The sequence below is a fragment of the Taudactylus pleione genome, unplaced genomic scaffold (genome assembly GCF_031769625.1).
Source record: "Taudactylus pleione unplaced genomic scaffold, aTauple2 ptg000428l, whole genome shotgun sequence".
In the NCBI taxonomy this organism is placed as follows: Eukaryota; Metazoa; Chordata; class Amphibia; order Anura; family Myobatrachidae; genus Taudactylus; species Taudactylus pleione.
The window spans coordinates 2,621,785-2,642,957 of record NW_028284830.1 but is presented as its reverse complement, the minus strand read 5'-3'; the positions used below and the strand labels follow the sequence as shown (position 1 = coordinate 2,642,957).

Below are 21,173 nucleotides of genomic sequence, written 5' to 3'. Positions count from 1 at the left end.
AATGCAGACTCCTCCTGTGCCTCCACCATGGGGAGACATTCTCTCTACTTCAGTGCAGAGCCTGGCGGCTTCATCTACTGCGCTTCAGACCGTGTTGCATGGTGAGAAACCCCTACACACACCAGTTAAGCGTACGGGGTTGTCATCACAGTCCACACAGCTTTCTGCGTCTGACGACGGCGAGGTAGCTGATGCCTCTAACCCCGACTCCCCTCTGCAGGAGGTGGAGACTTGGTCAAAAATTAATATTCCTGCTTTGGTGCGAGCTAACAAATCCGTCTTAATAATAGAGGATGATGAGCCAGCCCCTCAATCCAAGCACCCTCTGTTTAAACGAATAAAGGTGACTTCCACAGAATTCCCTCTGTCAGATCAGCTAGTGGAACACATGGCTGCAGCCTGGCAATCGCCCGGTAAGAAGTATCAAACTAAAAAGCATTTGGCCTCATGTTACCCATTTCCTATGGCTCATTGTACAAAATGGGAATCACCCCCCTGCGGTGGATTCACATTTTACACGTTTAATTAAAAGTGCTACGTTACCTATGCCTATGATTACTTCCTTAAAGGATCCTACGGATAGGAAAGTGGAAGCTTGCCTGAAATCAATGTACTCGCTTTCTGGGGCTGTTGCCCGTCCGACCATGGCTATTGCATGGGTGGAAAAAGCTATAGAAAGCTCACTGGAGGACGCTTTTCCCACAGAGGCTTCTGGGGATTAGTTGTCATTGGTGCGTCACATTCGAGATGCGGCAGCCTATATTGGGGAGGCAATACTGGATGCCAGTCTCCTAACCTCCAGAGTCTCTGAAAGCAGCAGTGTCTGCTCGCCGTACCCTGTGGCTGCGCTCTTGGAAGGCAGATGCCGATTCTAAGAAAGGCCTGGAAGGATTACCCTACAATGGGGAAATCTTGTTCAGTCCAGACCTTGACAAGATTGCATCCACTTTGGCAGCATCAAAATCTGTATTTCTGCCTTCAGCAATTTCTTCTCCCAGGCCTCAAACCACTTCCGTTTGGTCCTTTCGGCCCCAAGGAAAGACCAGTCATTTACTAGGCAGTCGACTTCCACAAAGACCGCCAAACCCAAGAACCAGACCTGGAGCACAAGACTCCCCTCTTCAAAACCAGCGGATAAATCCTCAGGCTGACGGGACGGGATGGACCTCCCTCTGGGGGATCCCATAGTGGGAGGCCGACTTCTTCAGTTCGCCCAATGTTGGTGTCAAACCACCACGGACGCTTGGGTAAGAGAAGTGGTCTCTCACTGGAACACCCTCTCATTTCTCAGACTGCCTCCCCACCAGTTTTTCTACACAGGCCCTACTTTGGACCCGAACAAGGCCTCACAAGTCCAGAAAGCCATACAGCTTGCTGCAAGCAGGGGTAATTGTGCCAGTCCCACTATCTCAGCGAAGCACTGGTTGTTATTCTCTTTCTGGTTCAGAAGCCAAATGGGTCTCATCGGCATATCCTCAATCTCAAATCCCTGAACAGATTCCTCAGGGTGCCACGGTCTAGAATGGAAACCTTAAGTTCCATCATCCTGGCTATGGAGCCGGGGGGATTTCATAGTATCACTGGATATTCAGGACGCATACCTACATGTAACTATAGCACCCTCTCAGTGTTATCTCCGGTTTGCTATACTACAGCAACACTTCCAATTTCAGGCACTGCCCTTTGGTCTATCTACAGCTCCACGGGTATTTACCAAAGTTACGGCTATCATGGCGGCCCATCTGCGGGGACAGGGTGTCTGTCTGCTACTATATCTGGATGACATCCTGCTATTAGCGGGTTCCCCAGGAGTGCTCCACCACCATCTGTAACTAACAATTGCTTTTCTACAAGCACATGGGTGGTTAATCAATTGAAAAAAGTCCTCCCTGAATCCCTCACAGAAGATGATTCATCTGGGAGCCCTGTTGGATTCTCAACAGTAAAAAATCTTTCTGACCTCAGACAAAGATTTCCACACTACAGCTACGAGTATGCAGATGCCTCAACAGCCGCTGAGTGTCAATCCACTCAGCAATGCCAGTTCTGGGATCCATGGTGTCCACCTTCGACATGGTGGAATATGCTCAGTTTCATTCCAGGCCCTCAACAAAGGCTGATCCTCTCCAGGTGGGATGGATTACTCCATCGGCTCAAGGCTCAGACGATGGTGCTCTCTCCGGAGGTGCGTCTGTCTCTGTCTTAGTGGCTACAGACATCTCATCTAACCAAGGGTCGCCCCTTTGGATCCCGGACTGGATGATCCTCACAACAGACGCCAGTCTCCGAGGTTGGGGCGCAGTGATCGGTCCGCACTCCTTTCAGTTCTGTTGGATAGAGGTCGAATCAACCCTGCCAATCAACATATTGAAACTTCGGGCTGTCTACAGGGCCCTGAAGCTGGCCCAACATATACTTCACGGGAAACCCATACAGGTTCAGTCCGACAACGCCACAACACTGGCTTACATCAACCATCAAGGAGGCACGCGAAGTCGGGCAGCTATGACAGAACTGTCAAGCATTCTGACATGGGCAGAGTGTCATCTCCCGGCCATTTCGGCGGTGTCCATTCCAGGAGTTCTCAGTTGGGAAGCAGACTTCCTCAGCCGTCGTGACGTGCATCCCGGAGAATGGTCTCTTCACCAAGAGGTGTTTCAACTTCTAGTGAACAGAGGGGGCCTCCCAGAAGTGGACTTCATGGCCTCCCGGCACAATCACAAACTGCCAATGTACGGGTCCAGAATAAGAGATGCCAAGGCAACCTTGGTGGACGCTCTGTCAGTGAAGTGGGCCTTCCAGTTTGCGTACCTGTTTCCTCCAGTCACCCTTCTTCCTCGAGTTCTTCGGAAGTTCAAACAAGAGTGCAGCACGGTCCTGCTGGTGGCTCCAGCTTGGCCCAGACATCATTGGTACTCAGATCTTCAGAGTCTCTCCATCGACACTCCATTCCTGCTGCCTCAACGTTCAGAGCTGTTGTCTCAGGGTCCCTGCCTTTACCCAGATCTGGGTCGTCTGTCTTTGATGGCGTCGCTCTTGAGACATCCCTCCTAATGTCCAAAGGATTCTCTTGCTCTGTCATCAAGACAATGCTCAGGGCACATAAACCAGCCTCAGATCTACCACAGAGTGTGGCATACGTATTTCCAATGGTGTTGTCCCAGAGGTTATGACCCCCAGGTATTTAGGATGTCCAGAGTCCTGGCCTTCCTTCAGACTGGATTGGACCTTGGCCTTACTGAAAGTGTATCTCTCTCCTCTGTCAATTTGGTTCCAACGTAGACTTGCTCCACTACCGGATTCACACCTTCCTCCAGGGTGTTCTCCGGATTCAATCTCCCTTTGTCACTCCAGTGGCTCCTTGAGATTTGTCAGTAGTTCTTCGTGCCCTGCAGGGTTCTCCTTTTGACCCATGGATTCAGTGGAACTCAAGTAGTGAACAGCGAATACTTTTTCTTCTGGCTATAGCTTCCGCCAGAAGAGTGTCAAATTTGGGGGCGCTCTCCTGACGCTAACCATTTCTAATATTTCACCAGCACAGGGCTGTACTTTGGACTCGCCCTGGTTTCCTTCCTACAGTTGTCTAGTTCCTACATTAATGAGGAAATTGTGGTCCCGGTCTTTCAGTCACCAGACCTCGCGGCAGGTGAGGCCTCCTTGGATGTGGTCCATGCCCTCAGGACTTATGTGGACCATACAAGTTTCCCATCAGAAATCAGACTCCTTATTTGTGCTCTATGGATTTCACAAGAAGGGATAGCCAACAAACAAACGTTGGCTAGGTGGCTTCGTATAACTATCTCGCAGACTTACACGCAGGCAGGCCTTCCTGTTCTGGCTTCTGTTACTGCTCACTCTATTCTGTCTGAGGGTCCCTCGTGCGCAGCCTGATGTGGCACTTTGGCTGTTCAGCTTTGTATGGCAGCCATGTGGTCTTCTGTCCAGACCTTTCTGAGGTTATGTGCCTTTGATACCTTCGCCTCTCACAATGCTTCCTTTGGATGACGGATTCTCTTTCCAGCGCAGGAGCGTCCCCACCCTTAAAGGACTGCTTTGGGACATCCCCAAGGTCTCCCTGTGGAGCCTATGGACCCTGAAGAAGAAAATGAGTTATGGTAAAACTTACCTTTAACTCTTATGATTTTTATTTGAAATAATAATTTTGGCCTTCAAACTTTGCTTTTGTCAAAGAATGCTCCTTTTGCAGCAATTACAGCATTGCAAACCTTTGGCATTCTAGCTGCTATTTTGTTGAGGTAATCTGAAGAAATTTCACCCCACGCTTCCTGAAGCACCTCCTACAGGTTGGATTGGCTCGATGGGCACTTCTTGTGTACCATACGGTCAAGCTGCTCCCACAACAACTCAATGGGGTTGAGATCTGGTGACGACGCTGACCATTCCATTACAGACAGAATACTAGCTGCCTGCTTCTACCCTTAATAGTTATTGCATAGTTTGGAGGTGTGCTTTGGGTCATGGTCCTGTTGGAGGAGGAAATAGGTGCCAATAAGCGCTGTCCACACGGTATGGCATGGCGTTGCAAAACAGAGTGATAGCCTTCCTTATGCCAAATCCCTATTCCAAATCCCTTTTACCTTGTACAAATCACCCACTTTACCAGCACCAAAGCAGCCCCAGACCATCAACATTACCTCCACCATGCTTGACAGATGGCGTCAGGCACTCTTCCAGCATCTTTTCACTTGGTCTGCGTCTCAAAAATGTTCTTCTGTGTGATCCAAACACCTCAAACTTTGATTCGTCTGACTATAACACATTTATAAAAGAAAGAAAAAAATAAAAAATATCATTAACTACTTGCCTGGTATGGTGGCATCAGATGCAACCATACCAGACCGCTCTTTCCCTGACATGGTCGCATCTAATACGGTCAGAAATACGCGGTCCATCTGCACCCAGGTGTCCTGGATCCCTGTGGCCAGCAGGGCTCGGGCAACCCCCTCCCAGCAGCTGCAATTGTGCAGCAGCCGCGAAAGCCCGTCTCCACTGATGTAATCCAGAGGCTGCAGAGAGGAGCAGCCACCGCGGAAGCAAGCTCTCTCTCTCTCCCCCCCCCCCCCACCCAACTATGTATACCTGATGGCTGCAGAGAGAAGCAGCCGCCAGGAAAGCCTGTCCCCACTGATGGTTTTGCCATCAATGGCAGAGATCTAATGGTTTTGAGATCGATGGCAGATCAGGAACCAGAAAAAAAAAAAAAGACTATCATTAGTTCCTAACATAATGGAGCTTAACCTCGGCTCCCAGCAGCCCACTAAGCTCCACCCCTGGTGCAGATTAGTCCACACCCTGCAGTGGTAGCCACCGCAAGGAGCAAACAATAGATGGGTCATCATAGATGAATTTGTCCTATTGACTGTAATCACAGAGGAATCCATCCCTAATGTAGAGCCACAATGGTCGCAATAGCCCGATTATCAATGATCCAATAGATCAGTGCCCGATTTTTAAAAACAATACATTTTTATTTGTTTAAAAAGAAAAAAAAAAAAAATGTATTAAAACGTGATGGTGAATTTAATCCCCGTGTAGATTTGGTATGAGCGTTTTAAAGACTACACATCAGTGCACTAAAAATAAAAAGTTCTTAAAAAATCTTTATTAAAAATTAAAAATTTGTTCTGTACACTAATATTTACACAGTAAACAGCTAAAGAGACATACAGCATTTGGACATCAATTCTCCTTGTCCACCAGGAAAGGGTCAAGGCAGGTCTAGAGGAGGAAGGAAAAAAGAAAGTTACAGACATCCCCTTCAGCAGACTCAGTGTTGGGGGAAGGCAGGGGAGGGTGTATCTTACCTGCTGTAGAGCTCTCTCTTTCTTGAGCCTGGCATAGAATTGAAGAACATAGGGATTGGCGTTGACCGCTTTAGGATCAAAATCCATCACTCTGAGGCCTTCAAGACTGCGAGCCCTGGAGAGCGCAACATAGGCCTGTCCACTTTCAAACACACGCGATAAAGAGATCTCCACACAGTCCAAGGTCATCCCCTGCGCAGGAGCAAGGCTTTGAGTACTTTTTATTTTATTTATTAACTACAGCACATTTATATAGGAAACGTGGATTTACCTGGCTCTTGTGTATGGAAATGGCCCACGCTAGCTTGAGTGGTAACTGCTGCCGGCTCAGATAGATTCCGCCATGACCTTTTATGACCCAACGTTCCATCTTCATTACCTCCGTGGCCCCACATAGGAAACGCACTTTGGGCAAAGCTGAATACAAGAGTATGAATGGAGTGTGAGACAAGAACAGACTTACTAGAAAGTCTGGAAACCATTGATCAGTCTATACTGTAAAACATTGGGGAACACCCCGGAGGTCAGATGGTTAGACTGACCTTTTTCTGTTCCCTCAAACCCGATGACAACTCCTCGCGCTCCATTGACCAAACCCCGAGCTACATCCAGATTTTTGGCCAGCATAACCTGCAGGAAGCCATGGACATAGTTAGACTAAAGAGCAGGATCTCCCAACAGTACAGAGTAGTCGTGTGAAGCTGGTACAGGAAGATTTGTTTAATACCACAATATATCTCTAGTTCTTTTTAAAGTGATGGTCATTTACCAACATTGCCAAGAGTTGCAAATCTGCACAAAAAAAAAAAAAAAAAACTACAGCAACCAATAGACAATTAGTTTGAATCGGTCTAGTGCAAAATTGACCATGAAAGCAAGCATCCGACTGGCTGCGATTGTTTAGTCCAGATTCGCTAATAAGGGTTATTTATCATTAGGAACATAGTTTTGTCCACATAATGTCTGCCTTCAGAGGGCGTAGGTGACCAGTGCATGTAGACGGGGTAAGAACACAGTGTTGGGGGGAGGGTGGGGCCTAGTTTGATCCAGAATTTCAGAACTTGCTTTCCCTACATCTTCCCTTTCTTACCTGAGCACCTTTCTTAAGCTGAATCTGCTGCCCAACCGGGCACTGCATGTTCATGGTCTTCACCAGCATGGGGTCACTGTCCAGGGCGTCGTACGTTTGACTTTCTCCTGTACAAAAGTCAAATTATTTGCATTAACCCATCAATATCAGTGTCTGCCCTCTCTTCTGCCCACTCAACATCTGGCATTTAGTGATAAAAGCCAGACTCTGCTTTAGCCGGGTACCGCCAACAGCAGAGAACACAGTGGCCCCATTTAAAGAAAATTAGTGTCAACTCAACCACCAGCCATGATTTAGCCTATTGGTACAGTACCTGGCAGTTGCTGTAACCGGCGCTCATTGGTCAGGTCTACATCATCCTTGTGCGTGCACAGCCGGGTCGCCAGGATCCCATCCCGCTCAATTTTGTGGTTCCCGGTCAGAAGTAGCTGTCTGGTGACCTCTTCCGTGCATCTGGTGGGGGGCAAATATATTACAGTATATTAAATGGGACCTACCACGGGGTCTGGTGGATTTATTCTGGTTTATTATTCAAATCATTGGTGCAATTTTATTTGTGTGACTTGTCAGTTTTTACAGTACAGTGAGTGATTCAGTGATGACAAATGCATGGGTCCATAACTGGACAATAGGTGGAACAGTTCTGTGTGTGCACAAAGACAAAACTGGTGGTATTCATGATGTTGTTCGGCAGTATGGTCGGCATTATGGCCTCACAGCACTGAGGTCTTAGGTTTAATTTCCACCACTGCCCTAACTGTGTGGAGTTTGTATGTTCTCTTCATGGGTTTCCTTTGGATGCTCCCACAATCCAAAAAATATATACTGGTAGGTTAATTGGCTCTCGACAAAATTTAACCCTAGTGTGTATGTGTGTGTACATGTGGTAGGGAATATAGATTGTAAGCTCCACTGGAGCAGGGACAGATGTAAATGGCCAAATAGGCTCTGTAATTCGCTGCAGAATATGTGTGGGTTAATACAGTTTAAAATGAATGCAAACGCCATATTTGCAATAGGCAACACCAGCCGACATTTGTACGTTTTCCTAAATGTCCAAATACATGTATTAATGTCTAGAATTTCAACACATGATTCATTTTATGCTGCAGAATCTGACCGGGTGTGGTAGAAAATATCACTAGTGTATAGCTAGATAGTCAATAGGTTGACAGGGTCAAAGGTCCACAGTTAAAAGGTCAACCCTCTTCCAAGTCCTTAACCCTAAAAATCGTGAAAAACCATGCATCGACCTTTTCTGGGTCTACCTTTTGACCGTGTCGACCATTTAACCCTGTCGGCCTAAGTCCGTGTCAACTTTTTAACTGTCAACATTTAGACCCTGTGGACCTTTCGACCTGCAGACCATCTAGTGACGACCTATGGACTGTCTATCTAGACACTGTAGATCTTCCATCCGTATACAGATTTGACCCTGTAAAGTTACTACTTTTATCACAAATACAGGATATTTTAGGGTTTTCAACTCCGGCCCTCAAGTACTCCCAATAGGTCAGGTTTTCAGGATAATTGACTGGGGAAATAGGTGGAATAATTACAGATTCAGCAGATTAAAGAAATTCTGAAACCATGACCAGCTTGGGATTCTTCTTCGGACATTGGATTTAAAATGGACAATTAAATTCTATACCAACAAAAGGTGTGTTTTCTATTAGATATAATGGCTCCTTTAAATCCAGCGTCCAAAGACCTGGCAGCTTTGAAGAGCGTAGCCTAGTAAAATTAGCCCGAGAAGATTGTACAGAGGTATAGTACTACCGTCCTCAGGAGGATCAGAGACTGGCCATTGAGTCCAGATGGTGACAGGAGGGACCTAGAAACGTAATTATCTGCAATAAACCAGGAGAAGCCTTTTGGATCAGCGCTGTACGTATTACAGAGGAGCCTCCATCTCCGCTCAGTGTTATGTAATCACTACATGGGGAAAATTTGTACCTGCCCAGACGAATCGCTTGCAACAGGGAAATGAACTTCTTATCCGTCTGTCTCCTTACTTCCATTAGCTCCATGTTCAGATGGATGCATTTCCTCCAGCTTCTTGCCTGCATGGAGCACAAAGCCGGACAAGTCAGAATCGCATTGAGAAAATGGATATAACAGCAGGAAAATCACTCGGAGACCACAGTTCTTTATTAAATCGACATCTAAAAATTTCAATATGGTTTTTTTCAGCGGGGATTAAGGGGGAGATGTATCAAGCAGTGAAAAAGAGTATAGAAGTTGAACATCGCAACTTTGTTTGATGCATACAGAAAAACAAAAAATAGGGATCATTGGTCTATGTGAATATAAACCATCAGGATGCCGCTAATATAAAGGTTCAACACAGGAAAACTGACCTACACAGGATTTATTCTAATTGAGTAATAGTTGATTCTTTATAGGGATCAATGATCCCTGAATTGCTATTCACCGTACTGATTACAGAGCAATACACCATGAGCCAATGAAACAAATCCCCCTACCGCCCATGTTCATCTCACCTTCACCTCACCAGCCCATAGGACATAAGCGGCCTCTTGCTGTAAATCAGGGGTTGGGAACCTTTTTTCTGCCGAGGGCCATTTTGATATATATAACATTATTTGCGGGCCCGATGCAGGTCACACCCCCTCAGTATGACGTCACACGGGGGCTGGGGCCACAATCGCCAGTGATTACAGCAATGCCCGGAGCATCCTGTAGATGCTCCGGGGAGCTGTAAGGGCAGCAGTGTGACCATCTGAAGAACACAAAGGACGCTCCAGGCGGCACTGCTGCATAAATTCTGGCTGCAGGGTGCCATCGTAGGCACCCTGCTAGCCAGATGAGGCTAGCAGAAGAAAGCTCAGAGGGCCAGACCAAATGATTCCGGGGGCCTTATACGGACCCCGAGCCTGAGGTTCCCCATCCCTGCTGTAAATACTCAGACTGCTCTGTGCAACTCATACTGGTTCCTACCTGGAAGCAGAACTTGGTCTGGCTTGAAGCCTGAGTCACTGGTGGAAGCTGGAGGAAGTCTCCGCAGACAATAAGCTGGATCCCCCCGAAGGGTTCATCCCGGCCACGTACCGCCCTGCAAGAGATATCGTTACCAGTAAACAGTCAGCGACAACCGCTCGGTGTACCGCATCTGACCTCCACACACAGTCCAGACAGGATACCTGGCAACAGCCTCCAACTTGTCGAAGAGTTCACATTCCACCATGGAGATCTCATCGATGATTAAGTGTCGGCAGCTTACCCAGTGCTTACGCACTCCTGGCCTCTGCGCCATTTCAATACACTGCTGCAGTGGTGCCTTCCCCGAACCGATACCTGAAACATAGTACCAATATACGGTTCTAGAAACTCAGGAGACCGTTTAGCAGCCTCCATACAAAAGTTTGATCAGAACATTTGTGCCATTTTCTGGCAACATCTGCATATTAACCCTAGAACGCTAGCAGTGTATTTTCAGGCTTGGCTGTTACTGCAGTATCTTCCAGGGTGTGCAGCCTACTCTCTACTGCACAAACAGCCCCGCAGAGGTTTTCCTCCAATCACGTGTCTTTCTAGATTGGAAAGAGATTCTGCAGTACAGTGCTCAGACCAAAAGTGATAAATTACCTCGTGTCTGGCCAGCTCATAGCACAGGTCGGCTTTTATGGAGCGTAAACAGAATATCATCTATAGACTACAATAAGAGAGCGCCACCTATGCTCAGGTCATGGAAAGGGCAGGGACTTTCCGGTACTTCTGAACAATGGGCCTGATTCAAAGGCACTCACTGTTTGCGAGTGCTCGCGCTGAATCAGGGCGTTTTTTTTTTTCCGGCCTCCAGGCCGATCGCACAGCTGTGGGTGACCACCCACAGCTTGTGCGAGCGGCCTGGCGATGGTCACGATTATCGTGACCATCGGCTTGCGGTGAGACCCTGCGGTTGTACAACCGCCCCGACTACAAAACGGGGCGAGCTGTCAATCAACATTGACAGCCGCCCCGTCTTGTAGTGAGCCCTGGAGCGACGGAGGCGGCGCATGCGCAGGGAGGGAAAATCTACCCGCTTGCGAGCACTGTGCGCCCGCGAGCGGGTCTGAATCAGGCCCAATGTCTTATGTCAGAGGTTCCCAAACTCCGCCATTACAGTCCATTTTTTTATGATATCCATGCTTGAGCACAGGTGACTTAATTAGCACCTCAGTCAATTTGATTTAACTATATGGACTCAAGCATGCAAGAACCCCATTAAAAAAAAGAACAGAGCCGCTGCTTACCTGCAAATGCGTGCAACGTGGTGCCACCGATATGACAGGCAGCCACCCCAGTACTGGCTGTGGCATAAGTGCTTTTTGGTGGCAGAGCGCCAATAATCCTCTTCAGCAAATAGGATTTCCCTGTGCCTGGAGAGAAGGAAACCAAGCACTAACATTTTACACAACGCACACTATAAGGCAGCATTTAAAGTGCCCCTGTCCCCTACATACAATGGAGGCAGACATTTTGTAGGTGGAGCCAATGTTCATGAAAATGCAACCTATATAACATCACTGGGGAATGCATTAGTGAGGTCACTAGTTTCTGGCAAGAGGATTGGCTACATTCTTGTGAATGTTGGCCCAGCCTACAAAATGGCTTCCGCCACCGTTTATTGGCAGGTCAACTTGATAAACAAAAAGTTAATAGACTGGGTCACACTGAAAAGCAGTTCAGTCAAAATCATTGGTTGCCATTAAGTTGGTCTCTGCAATAAGAAAATAAAAACCCAATTTGCTGAGTCTAACAAGTGTTACACTATTAAGACCTGTGAATTAAGAGTTCACTCCGTCGCCACCAACCTGCACTCCCTGTGAAGAACACGTTCCTACCACTGAGGACGGTGCTGAGGACCATGGACTGTTCGGTGGAGAGTTGCCTTTGCCGGGGCATGGATAGAGTCGGCTTTTTGCTGGGATGGAGTTCTGAAATCTGAGCCAGGTTAGGAGAGGTTACGCAGGAATCAGAAGAGGGTTGCTCACAGTGGCATCCACCCACCCAAGAGACAGTTACCAGTTTCATAAAAGCTTACTGAACTATTTTACATAAGGCTGATTCACAGTTTTAAGAGAGTGAAAGCCACAAACATGTCCTAGTACTACTTCACATTGAGATCAGAGACCTGTACACTTGCCAAATTTAGGATTGGGCATGTTTGGGAGAGGCGGGCAGATTAGATCAAAGAGGTCAATTTGATGAAGCTGTAACCAACAGGTGTGCTAGAGAGTGACAGACATAAGGTGGTAAGAGTTGGGTTTAGTTCATTCAAGCATGATGGGTCATGAGTAAGCAGAGGATGTTCTAAAACAAGAGATATGGTAAGAACTTACCTTTGTTATCTCTGTTTCTACGAAGTCCATAGGGTCCACAGGGTTGACCTTGGGGTATAGGTTGGGAACCAAATCCGGGCACCACGCAGTTAAAGCTTTTAGCTCCCAGGATGCACTTGGGTCCACTCTCCCTATAACCCCACCCCCAGCCAGAGGCACCTCAGTTTGTAAGTAGCCAAAGGCCGGAGGAGGAGAAAAAAAGAGAGAGAAAACTGGAACACTCGATAACCATACTCACAGAAATGGGAGACGGAAAACCGGTGACCAGTCACACAGCCCATTTGAAGCCAGGTGCGTCAGGGCGGGCGCCCTGTGGACCCTATGGACTTCGTAGAAACAGAGATAACAAAGGTAAGTTCTTACCATATCTCTTGTTTTCTACTTCAGGGTCCATAGGGGGTCCACAGGGTTGACCTTGGGGATGTCCCAAAGCAGTTCAACCAAGGGAGGGGACGCTCCTGTGCTGAGAGGAGAATCCGCCGCCAAAAAGGAAGCATCCTGAGAGGCAAAGGAAAACAATGCCTAGAACCTTAAAAAGGTGTAGACAGAAGACCAGGTGGCCACCTAGCAAGGCAAACCAGCCAAGGCGCCACCGCGAGCCACCCACGAGGGTTACATAGCCCGAGAAAATAAAAAAACAAGCAGCAACAACAGAAAGGCCTACCCATGGGTAGGCCCCTGAAGAAGACATACGAGGCCGTCCAGCCAACATATGGCCATAGGCCGGCCATCCTTTCCTGTTAAAACCAGAAATCTCAGACCACCAATAAGGAGTCCGATTTCCGTCAGGAACTTGAATGGATCACATAAATCCACAGAGGCCGGACCACAGTCAATGAGGCCACACCAGCCGAGAGGACTGGGGACTGAATGGCCGCACCATAAGTTCCAGAATAATATGGAACCTGAAAATCACTAAGAAGAAACACAGGGTGAGAGCAACTCACACCCTAACAAGATGCCCTCCAGAAGAGGGAGCCACATGAGAACGCTCCCAATTCCGACACTCACCTGGTTGATATAAACTCCCTGATAGAAAGAGAGAAAGCCAAAGCAATAGACCATGTAATGGCTATTACAACCAGCGGTTCCATTAACTTTCCCCGGAGTTAACGAAGAACCACTCCTAACTCCCAAGGAGACCCTAGGGAGGACAAATGGAGGCATAATCCAGAAAACACTCCAAAGGATGAACTGGATATCAGAGTGGAGCAATTCCATATCTTAATCATACTGACAGTGTAGAGATCTGCACTGTCAGGAAGGCCAGGCCGAGGGAGAAACCCAAGCCAGCCGGAAGGAATGCCAGAAAATCTGGAAATCCTGGACACCAGAGGATCGTATTGATAGGTATAATACCATAAGAATTATGGCTGCCACAGATTGTGGTAGGTCCCAGCAAAAGCTGATCCATGTGCTCCAATCATTCCAACGATGACAAAGCCATGGAAGCCGTAAGACCACTATAGGGACGTAGTCAAAGACAAACGACCCAGGTCCAAGGCAAACCCCAGGACCCTGAGACAACAGGTCTGGGTAGCGAAGCATCAGGAATGGAGTATCGATGGAGAGACTCCGAAAAACCAAGTACCCCTGACATCTGGGGCAATCAGGAGCCACCAGCAGGAAAGCATCTCTGTCTCTATTGAAACACTTCCCTCGAGGAAGAATGGAGACTGGAGAACACAGGTACGCAAATTGGAAGAACCCCTTCACCGACAAAGAGTCACTGAAGGTTGCTTTAGAATCCCCAGAGTTGGACTGTAACACCATAGTGTGATAGAGTCAGAAGGCCATGAGTGTCATCTCAGGAGGGCCCCCCCCCCTGCTCACCAGGAGATGAAACCTCTCTTGGGGAAGAGACTAGTCCCCGGGATGCACGTCGTAACGGCTGAGGACTCCCGCTTCCCAATGGAGAGCACCCGAAATGAACACTGTCGAGATGGTCGGGAGGAGACCCTCAGACAATGCCCGAATGTATGACATACCTGACATTGCCACCCAACGAACAGTATTGCTAAAAAGGAAGCCACTGTTCTGACCCTGTCGGACTGAACTTTTTCAGGTTCACCTGGAAACAAGGGCTATGCCAGAGTGAAGCCCAAGACAGGCTAAAGTTCCAACAAGTTAATTGACAGGGTGGAATCGACAGACATCCAATTGCACTGAAATGGATGCGAACCAGACACTGTCCTTAGCAAAGAATACCCTGGACGAGATGGCCATAGTCACCCGAAAAGGGACAGACTTGCCTCCGGGGAGAGCATCATCGTTTGAACAGTGATCCGACAGAAAAAACTCGTTCCATCTGGAGATAAGCCAATTATGGAAAGGCCTGGAATGGAACTGAGCCCATTCCACCCTTCCAAAGGCAGACACTGAATAGTGGACCATGCATCCCAGAGTGTAAAGACATATGGCGACTGCGCAGACATCCATGTACTCCTAATGGAAGAGTGGAGATGCCGTCTTAAGCCAGAAGAATTCTCAGATTTTGAGAATCCAGCAGGGCTCCTAGGTGAAGAATACCCAGAGAGGGATGCAGGGAGGACTTTTTTCCCCTTGATTAAACGTCTGCACCCTGAAGAACCCACAGTCAACCAGACCCGGCTGTAAAGTACCCCGGTGATCCTGCTAAGAGCAGGAGGCCATCCAGGTACAGGAGCATTGGGATATACTGAACAGAAGAACTGTCAGAAAATCCAAAACGCTGGTAAACCCCTGTGGGGCTGAGATCAGTCCCAACAGGCAGAGCCCGAAAAATTGTAAGTGCTGTGATACAGCAAACCTCAGTCCATGCTGAGGTAAGGTCTCTGTAAGTACCCGTAGGCACGCGTCCTGTATATCCAGTGATACCATAAAGTCCCCGGGTTCCAAACATAGTATGATGGAGCATAGGGATTGCTTCCTGAACCCAGGTAGCTTTAGGAACTGGTTCGGGGAATTGAGACAGAGAATAGGCCAAAGAGGACCATTCAGCCACCGCACCAGAAAGAAAGCAGAACAACCAGTCCCTCGCTGAGAAAGTGGGGATGGCCCTCCGCTTACCGCAACAACTGTATAGCTTTCTGGATTTGTAAGGCCCTGTTCCGAATAAGGGCCTGCGTACCATCACATGGAAATAGGCCGCCTGAGCAAAGAGAGGGCGTACCCTCCTACCCACTTAGCCGCGGCTACTAGACACTAGTACCGAGCAAACTGAGAAATCGCCATCTCCCAGTGGTAGGCCTGTCTCGTCAGGCTGACGATATATCCGTTGGTTCAGAAGCAGGATCGGCTGGCAGTCCTGGCCTGCTCGGAACTGGATATGTCGGCCCTTGTAAAGGCCGACAGTCTATGAAGAAACAGACCTTTAGGCTGACCCAGAGGACAAAAAGACTTAATAGTCTGAGGCCCCGTAGTGAGCATAGCTGACGGCGGGAAATTTGTACTGCCACTGTCAAGGTCAGATATACCCTATAGATGGTATCTGCACCTCTGCATTCCCAGAGCGCAGCCATAGGGTATTACGGAGGATACCGTCGCAGCCGGAACTCTGAAAGTTTGGAGCTGGTATCCAATATAGGCATGTCCACCTATGACAACTGCATATATTACGTGAGCGACCAAATACACTTGAACCCCAGACGTGTTGGAGGGGAAAAACATTACAAATACATCAGCTCAGTATGCAATAGTATTAACCAACCATGCTATCGCCATGGTAGGATGGGTAACAACCCCTGAAAGCGAGTATACTGATTTCAGGAAGAGTTACCACCTACGGATCAGAAGTATCCGACCACGCAGGAATGGGATGCGTAGTAACGTCTGTAATCCGACGAGTAACACACCCATCCACCCCAGGAGGGGCTCATGATGACCCTCAGGGAATTTGGGACAGGAGACCAAACACTGTTGTAATACCTCATATCTGGCAACAGCCAGAGTCCCGCCCTGCGATCCACCCACTAGTCAGCAACAGGGACCCAGAAGGCACGTAATACTGAGGGTGTATGATACAGGTGCAGGTCAACATTCACTCTAACCAGAATGGACCTGCTACCAGCCCTAAAACAGGGATAAAAATACTTGAGATAGGCTTCCCCCCCGTGTAAGAGGGAAAGAGCCCAAAACAGTATCCAGTTCACGGTAGAGCCAAGTGGGAAGTAAGCACAGGGCGTCCACCACGCCAATTTGCGTTTCATAGAAAAACGACTTCCACCCAGGGTGGCTGTTGTGGTAATCCCTGCAAGGGGCATGACAGACTATTGTGGCACCAGGGGGAATTCATATACTCGAAAAAACCCCTGTAGGGAGCGGTAGTCTGTGTCACAGGGGAAGAGTGCAAGAAACTGCGAGATACCCTGAGATGAAAAGGGCAGTATGGTGAAGTAACCCCAAGTGAGGTACAACAATGGGGCCCGCCCGGCGATCCGCAATTAAGAGGATCCCGAGAAAACAAACCGCCCAAGGGGGTCGTGAAAGGGACCGGCACCCGATGACGCCACATACAGAACCCTTTAAGAGTTAAATCCTCCGCACTAACACCTGCAGCACATGGCTTGCAGGATAGTAAAAATGGGTGCAGTATAACGCTCTATCTCCTGGTCAGACATATCTGACCCAGCCTTGTGATCAAGCAGCGCTATACTGGTCCTGACTGAAACTAAAAATTAGCTGCAGGGACCCATTTTCAGCGTATGCAACACACAGTTCCACTCAAAATATGGCAACGTGCAGCACGCAACAGTATGTGACAAACCTCACAAATATTAACAAGTATATAAATGTGAGGTCTCAGAAACACCCCAAGTACAGTTGTATTAGGGCAGATAAGGAAAGGGATAGATATACACTGACAGGTGAGAGAATAAAGTACAGTCAGCACTAGCATAAGTCACATACCATGCAGATATACACATATATACATAAACATGTCATATAATATACTGCACTATTACACTGCATGCAACTTACCCAGATTCAGTGTCTGGGAAGGCTACAGCGCTGTGTACACTGACCTGATGGTGAGGTACGCAGGGGGACAGGACCAACTGCCATCTCCAGAGATTTCTGCTGCACTACAGAGAAAATGGCCGCTGGAGACCTCAGAAGAAGCGTGGCCCGCGGAGGAAGCAGCTCAGCGACGCCAGACTATGGATACTGAAAGGCGCGCTGAGCTGAGGGGAGGAGCCGCTGTAACAGGGAAGGCTGTCTCCCCTGGCCGGCTATTAACCCCCGGGATGCCGGCTCCCTGCACCGAACACTAAGTCCCTGGTGGTCTAGTGGACACACGGGGTATGGGGGGCCCGCCGCCACTGCCTCCGGTCTGTCCCCAGAGACCGGAGGCACAGGACTGCATTTCAAATGCGCGGATCACCGCAAGCGGTGACCCGCGCCTTACCTGCTCCCCGTGGATCCGGCAGCAGTCCTGGGCGCCCGCAGAGTCCGGCTAGTACAGACTCTGGGGTCCCGCTGAGATCCCCAGATCTGTACTGGCGTCTCAGCGCCAGCGGGGTGACGGAGCGGCAGCTTAGACGTCCTATGGACAGTCTGACGCTGCCGCTCTGAAGAATCCAAAGGAAAAATAAAAAAACTCTGTCCTTCAGAAAAAATAAAGCTTAGGGGCTGCTAATCAGCTCCCCACTGCACTAAACGGTGACCCGATTCCGGCCGGGCACCAACTTAAACTGAGGTGCCTCTGGCTGGGGGTGGGGTTATAGGGAGAGTGGACCCAAGTGCATCCTGGGAGCTAAAAGCTTTAACTGCGTGGTGCCCGGATTTGGTTCCCAACCTATACCCCAAGGTCAACCCTGTGGACCCCCTATGGACCCTGAAGTAGAAACACTGGTTCAGTGGAAATCCCAAAGTAGCTCACCGACGCGTTTCATTGAGAAATAACCCACAACTTCATCTAATTAAACCATGAAACGCATCACTTATGCTAGTTTGGGACTACCACTAGATTGATTTTTACCTTTACAACATTCTCAGTTTACTCACGAGTAACACATTAATGCCACATGTTGCAAGTTGTTTGAGTCCACCTGGAGGACATTGAGCAATTTCACTTACTAGACTGTTCTCCGAAGACTCTGTTCTTGCCCGTTTCTGCTGACATCTGTTTGCTGCGTTGGGTCCACTATGACCAAGCCCTTTCCTCTTAACGGGGGTCTCGGTGTTGCATTTAGCACGCATCTCATTCACCTGTGCCACATCTTTCTTTTGCACTGGGCTAATGGTCTCAAACACCCGGGGAAGCCCCAACAACAGCCGCATCCGCTCATTAACTGGTTTTTCGCTCTTCCAAGCTTCATGCTTAATCATCAAGGTCTTCATGAAGTGCTTCAGCTTGTCCGAGGGGCAGTTGGAGATCAGCAGCTGGACATTGTCTGGTTGAAGAACAATTGTGCTTTTTCCATCTTGGATGAAGCGGTTGAAGAGCTTGATCTGCTTCAAAGTAAGGTTCTGAGACAGTTTCCCATCATTCACCCTCAACACCAACTCCCGGAACTCATTGCGTCCAAGTGTGGTGAATGCGTTACGAATAACTTTGCGCTTCAATGCCTGTCCAGATGCGTTGAGATACTCGATTGTGACACTGCTCTGAATCTCTGCAGACAAGTGATCAGCCAGATTCATCTTCCTGAAAAACAATCTGGTCAGTCAAGATTATAATTTAAAAGAATGTCTATCTTGGAGAGGCATTATAAATTCATTTCATAGCAAGAAAGCAACATTTGCAATCAGAATTAAAAAGTCAGTAAAGTTTAGTAGCTATTACCTTGTACAGGGTTTGCATCTACTGTACAAATGAGCAATCTGGGAATAATAATGGGTCATTTTGCATTTTCAAATAAAGGTTCAAACAGTTTAAAAAAAAAAAAAATGCTCATTAATAGTCTCTGGCTGCTGTTTAATGTTACATGTAGTTACTAATATGTTACTTTGTACACAGATTGCATTAGTTTCCAAGTAGACAAGTATGAATAGAAATGTTGTAACATTGAAGCATATTGTACAAGTGTCCGGACTGTGATCAGGGTTGCAAATACACATGGATCGGTAGGTTGTTCACTAAAAGTTTTGCATCGAAGGCTCATCACAATGGGGAGCGAATTGCGGGTGATGCCTGTGATGTGCTATTGCAAGCCACCCTAAATTCATACCAAATTCACCCTTAAATTGCACATTTTAGTTTGCAGCCACACAGGTGTATGTACTAAAATATGCAGTTATGGGGATACTGTAAATGGAATCGGTATGTAATACCGCCGGCCGCAGGGCCGGCAGTTCGAATCCCAGCAGCGTCAGGCCGACGGAGGAAGAGATCCCGGCAGCCCGACAGCACTGGAAATCCCGATCGTCCCCAGGTAAGTACTAACTAACCTACTCCCCTAACCCTCCCTTAGGGGTGCCTAACCCTAACCTCCCCCCCAAGTGCCTAACCTTAATCCCCCCTTTCCCCGCTGCCTAAGCCTACGTCCCCCAGGGGGGTGCCTAACCCTAACCCCCCCCTTCCCCTAGCCTAACCCTCCTGGGGGGGTGCCTCACCCTGTCCTCCCCGGGAGCCCTAAACCTAACCCTCGCCTTCCCCGTGGGTGTCCGCACGCGGAGCCCGGCATCCCTTCGATCGGGATGCCGAGTGCTGGTCTCCCGGGTGTAGGGGTAATGACAGGCGTCTAGATTTTAGACGCCTATCATTTAACCCTAGCCGGGATTGAGGAGTCGGGAAGCCGGCGGTCGGTATTGCGGCCGCCGGCATCCTAAACGTATACCCTGTAATTGGGGCTGATGTGTAAACTACATCGCAGGAATCGCTCCAGATTGAATTGAACCCAGAGGAAACAAGTATAAACGTTTTTGCATGTAGAAATATAATTACATTCATCAGTGGGACAGGGCAGCTGCCCCTGTCACATGCAGCCCTATCCTCATTAATACATCCCTCATCTCCTGATATACTCTGTGCTGCTGGTGACCCTGCTCCTTCCACTATATAACTCTCAGCCTGTAGCTTCCTCCTGCCTCAATTCCCCTCCTCACATCAGGTCACTGCCCTGTCACATGCAACCCTGTCCTCACTAACACATCACTCATCAGATCAGGCTTACATACCCCTATATTAGAGATCAGGCTTACATACCCCTATATTAGAGATCAGGCTTACATAACCCAATATTAGAGCTCAGGCTTACATAACCCAATATTAGAGATCAGGCTTACATAATCCTATATTAGAGATCAGGCTTACATACCCCTATATTAGATCTCAGGCTTGCATACCCCTATATTAGATCTCAGGCTTACATACCCCTATATTAGCGCTCAGGCTTACAAACCCCTATATTAGAGCTCAGGCTTACAAACCCTTATATTAGAGATCAGGCTTACATACCGTGCTATTAGATATGATGTGTCAGAACATTACAAAATAAGTGAGACTGGCAGAGAACAGAGAGGCTGCAGGGGATGATCAGACACCAGACAGATAATGTGTCCTTTGCCCGGAGACCTGTCCATCATAGATCTTCCAGTCTGAGCCGTCATTACACGTCTTGCACTGCTCACCTCGCACTTGCTGCAGCGGGTCCCTGAGAGTAAAAGTGTAGCTCGGGTCCTCCTTCTCCCCTGCGATCCCACTAGCAGATCCAGCAGCAGCACCGGCGGCGTAGATCGCACACATTACACAATAAAGTGCCGCTGTGACAGTTTAAATCTGCCGGCTTGGAAATCCGACCAACCAGCGGCAGGACCTTTAAAGAAGCAGCCAATCGGCGTGCAGTGACGACAGGGCTGCAGAGCCGTTAGAGCAGACTCTTGTTATTATCACGTGACCCGTCCGGAGGCTGCCCCGGCCATCTTTGTTCAGGGAACATCATTCTATATATCTGCTGGCACGGCGACCTCTATTATTAGTAGAGAAACAAG

At 48.3% G+C, this 21,173-nt stretch overlaps 1 protein-coding gene across 2 annotated transcripts; it reads right to left on the bottom strand.

Moving 5' to 3' along the window:
- Positions 1 to 5,651: 5,651 nt before the first annotated feature.
- On the bottom strand, positions 5,652 to 20,930 carry PIF1 (PIF1 5'-to-3' DNA helicase). Of its 2 annotated transcripts, none has more exons than XM_088447299.1 (13): positions 20,814 to 20,930; positions 18,318 to 18,888; positions 11,733 to 11,862; positions 11,172 to 11,297; positions 10,080 to 10,233; positions 9,877 to 9,991; positions 8,872 to 8,978; positions 7,229 to 7,368; positions 6,916 to 7,022; positions 6,368 to 6,455; positions 6,097 to 6,242; positions 5,826 to 6,017; positions 5,652 to 5,739 (listed from the first exon to the last, which is right to left on the bottom strand). In XM_088447299.1, the coding sequence occupies exons 2-13, from the start codon at positions 18,882 to 18,884 to the stop codon at positions 5,701 to 5,703; spliced, it is 1,911 nt and encodes a 636-aa protein (XP_088303425.1). In that variant the 5' UTR covers positions 18,885 to 18,888; positions 20,814 to 20,930; the 3' UTR covers positions 5,652 to 5,700. The 2 variants fall into 2 exon arrangements, with proteins under 2 accessions (XP_088303425.1, XP_088303426.1); XM_088447300.1 differs by lacking the exon at positions 20,814 to 20,930 and adding an exon at positions 20,641 to 20,784.
- Between the last annotated feature and the right edge of the window lie 243 nt (positions 20,931 to 21,173).

Bases quoted from the DNA above. Each gene is read 5' to 3' on its own strand.
- PIF1 (XM_088447299.1), bottom strand. From the start codon at position 18,884: ATGAATCTGGCTGATCACTTGTCTGCAGAGATTCAGAGCAGTGTCACA. The intron at 6,456-6,915 runs GTAAGAAAGGGA...GGCTTCCTGCAG, and splicing joins AGCTTAAGAAAGGTGCTCAG to GTTATGCTGGCCAAAAATCT. The intron at 6,243-6,367 runs GTCAGTCTAACC...TCTTGTATTCAG, and splicing joins GTTTGAGGGAACAGAAAAAG to CTTTGCCCAAAGTGCGTTTC.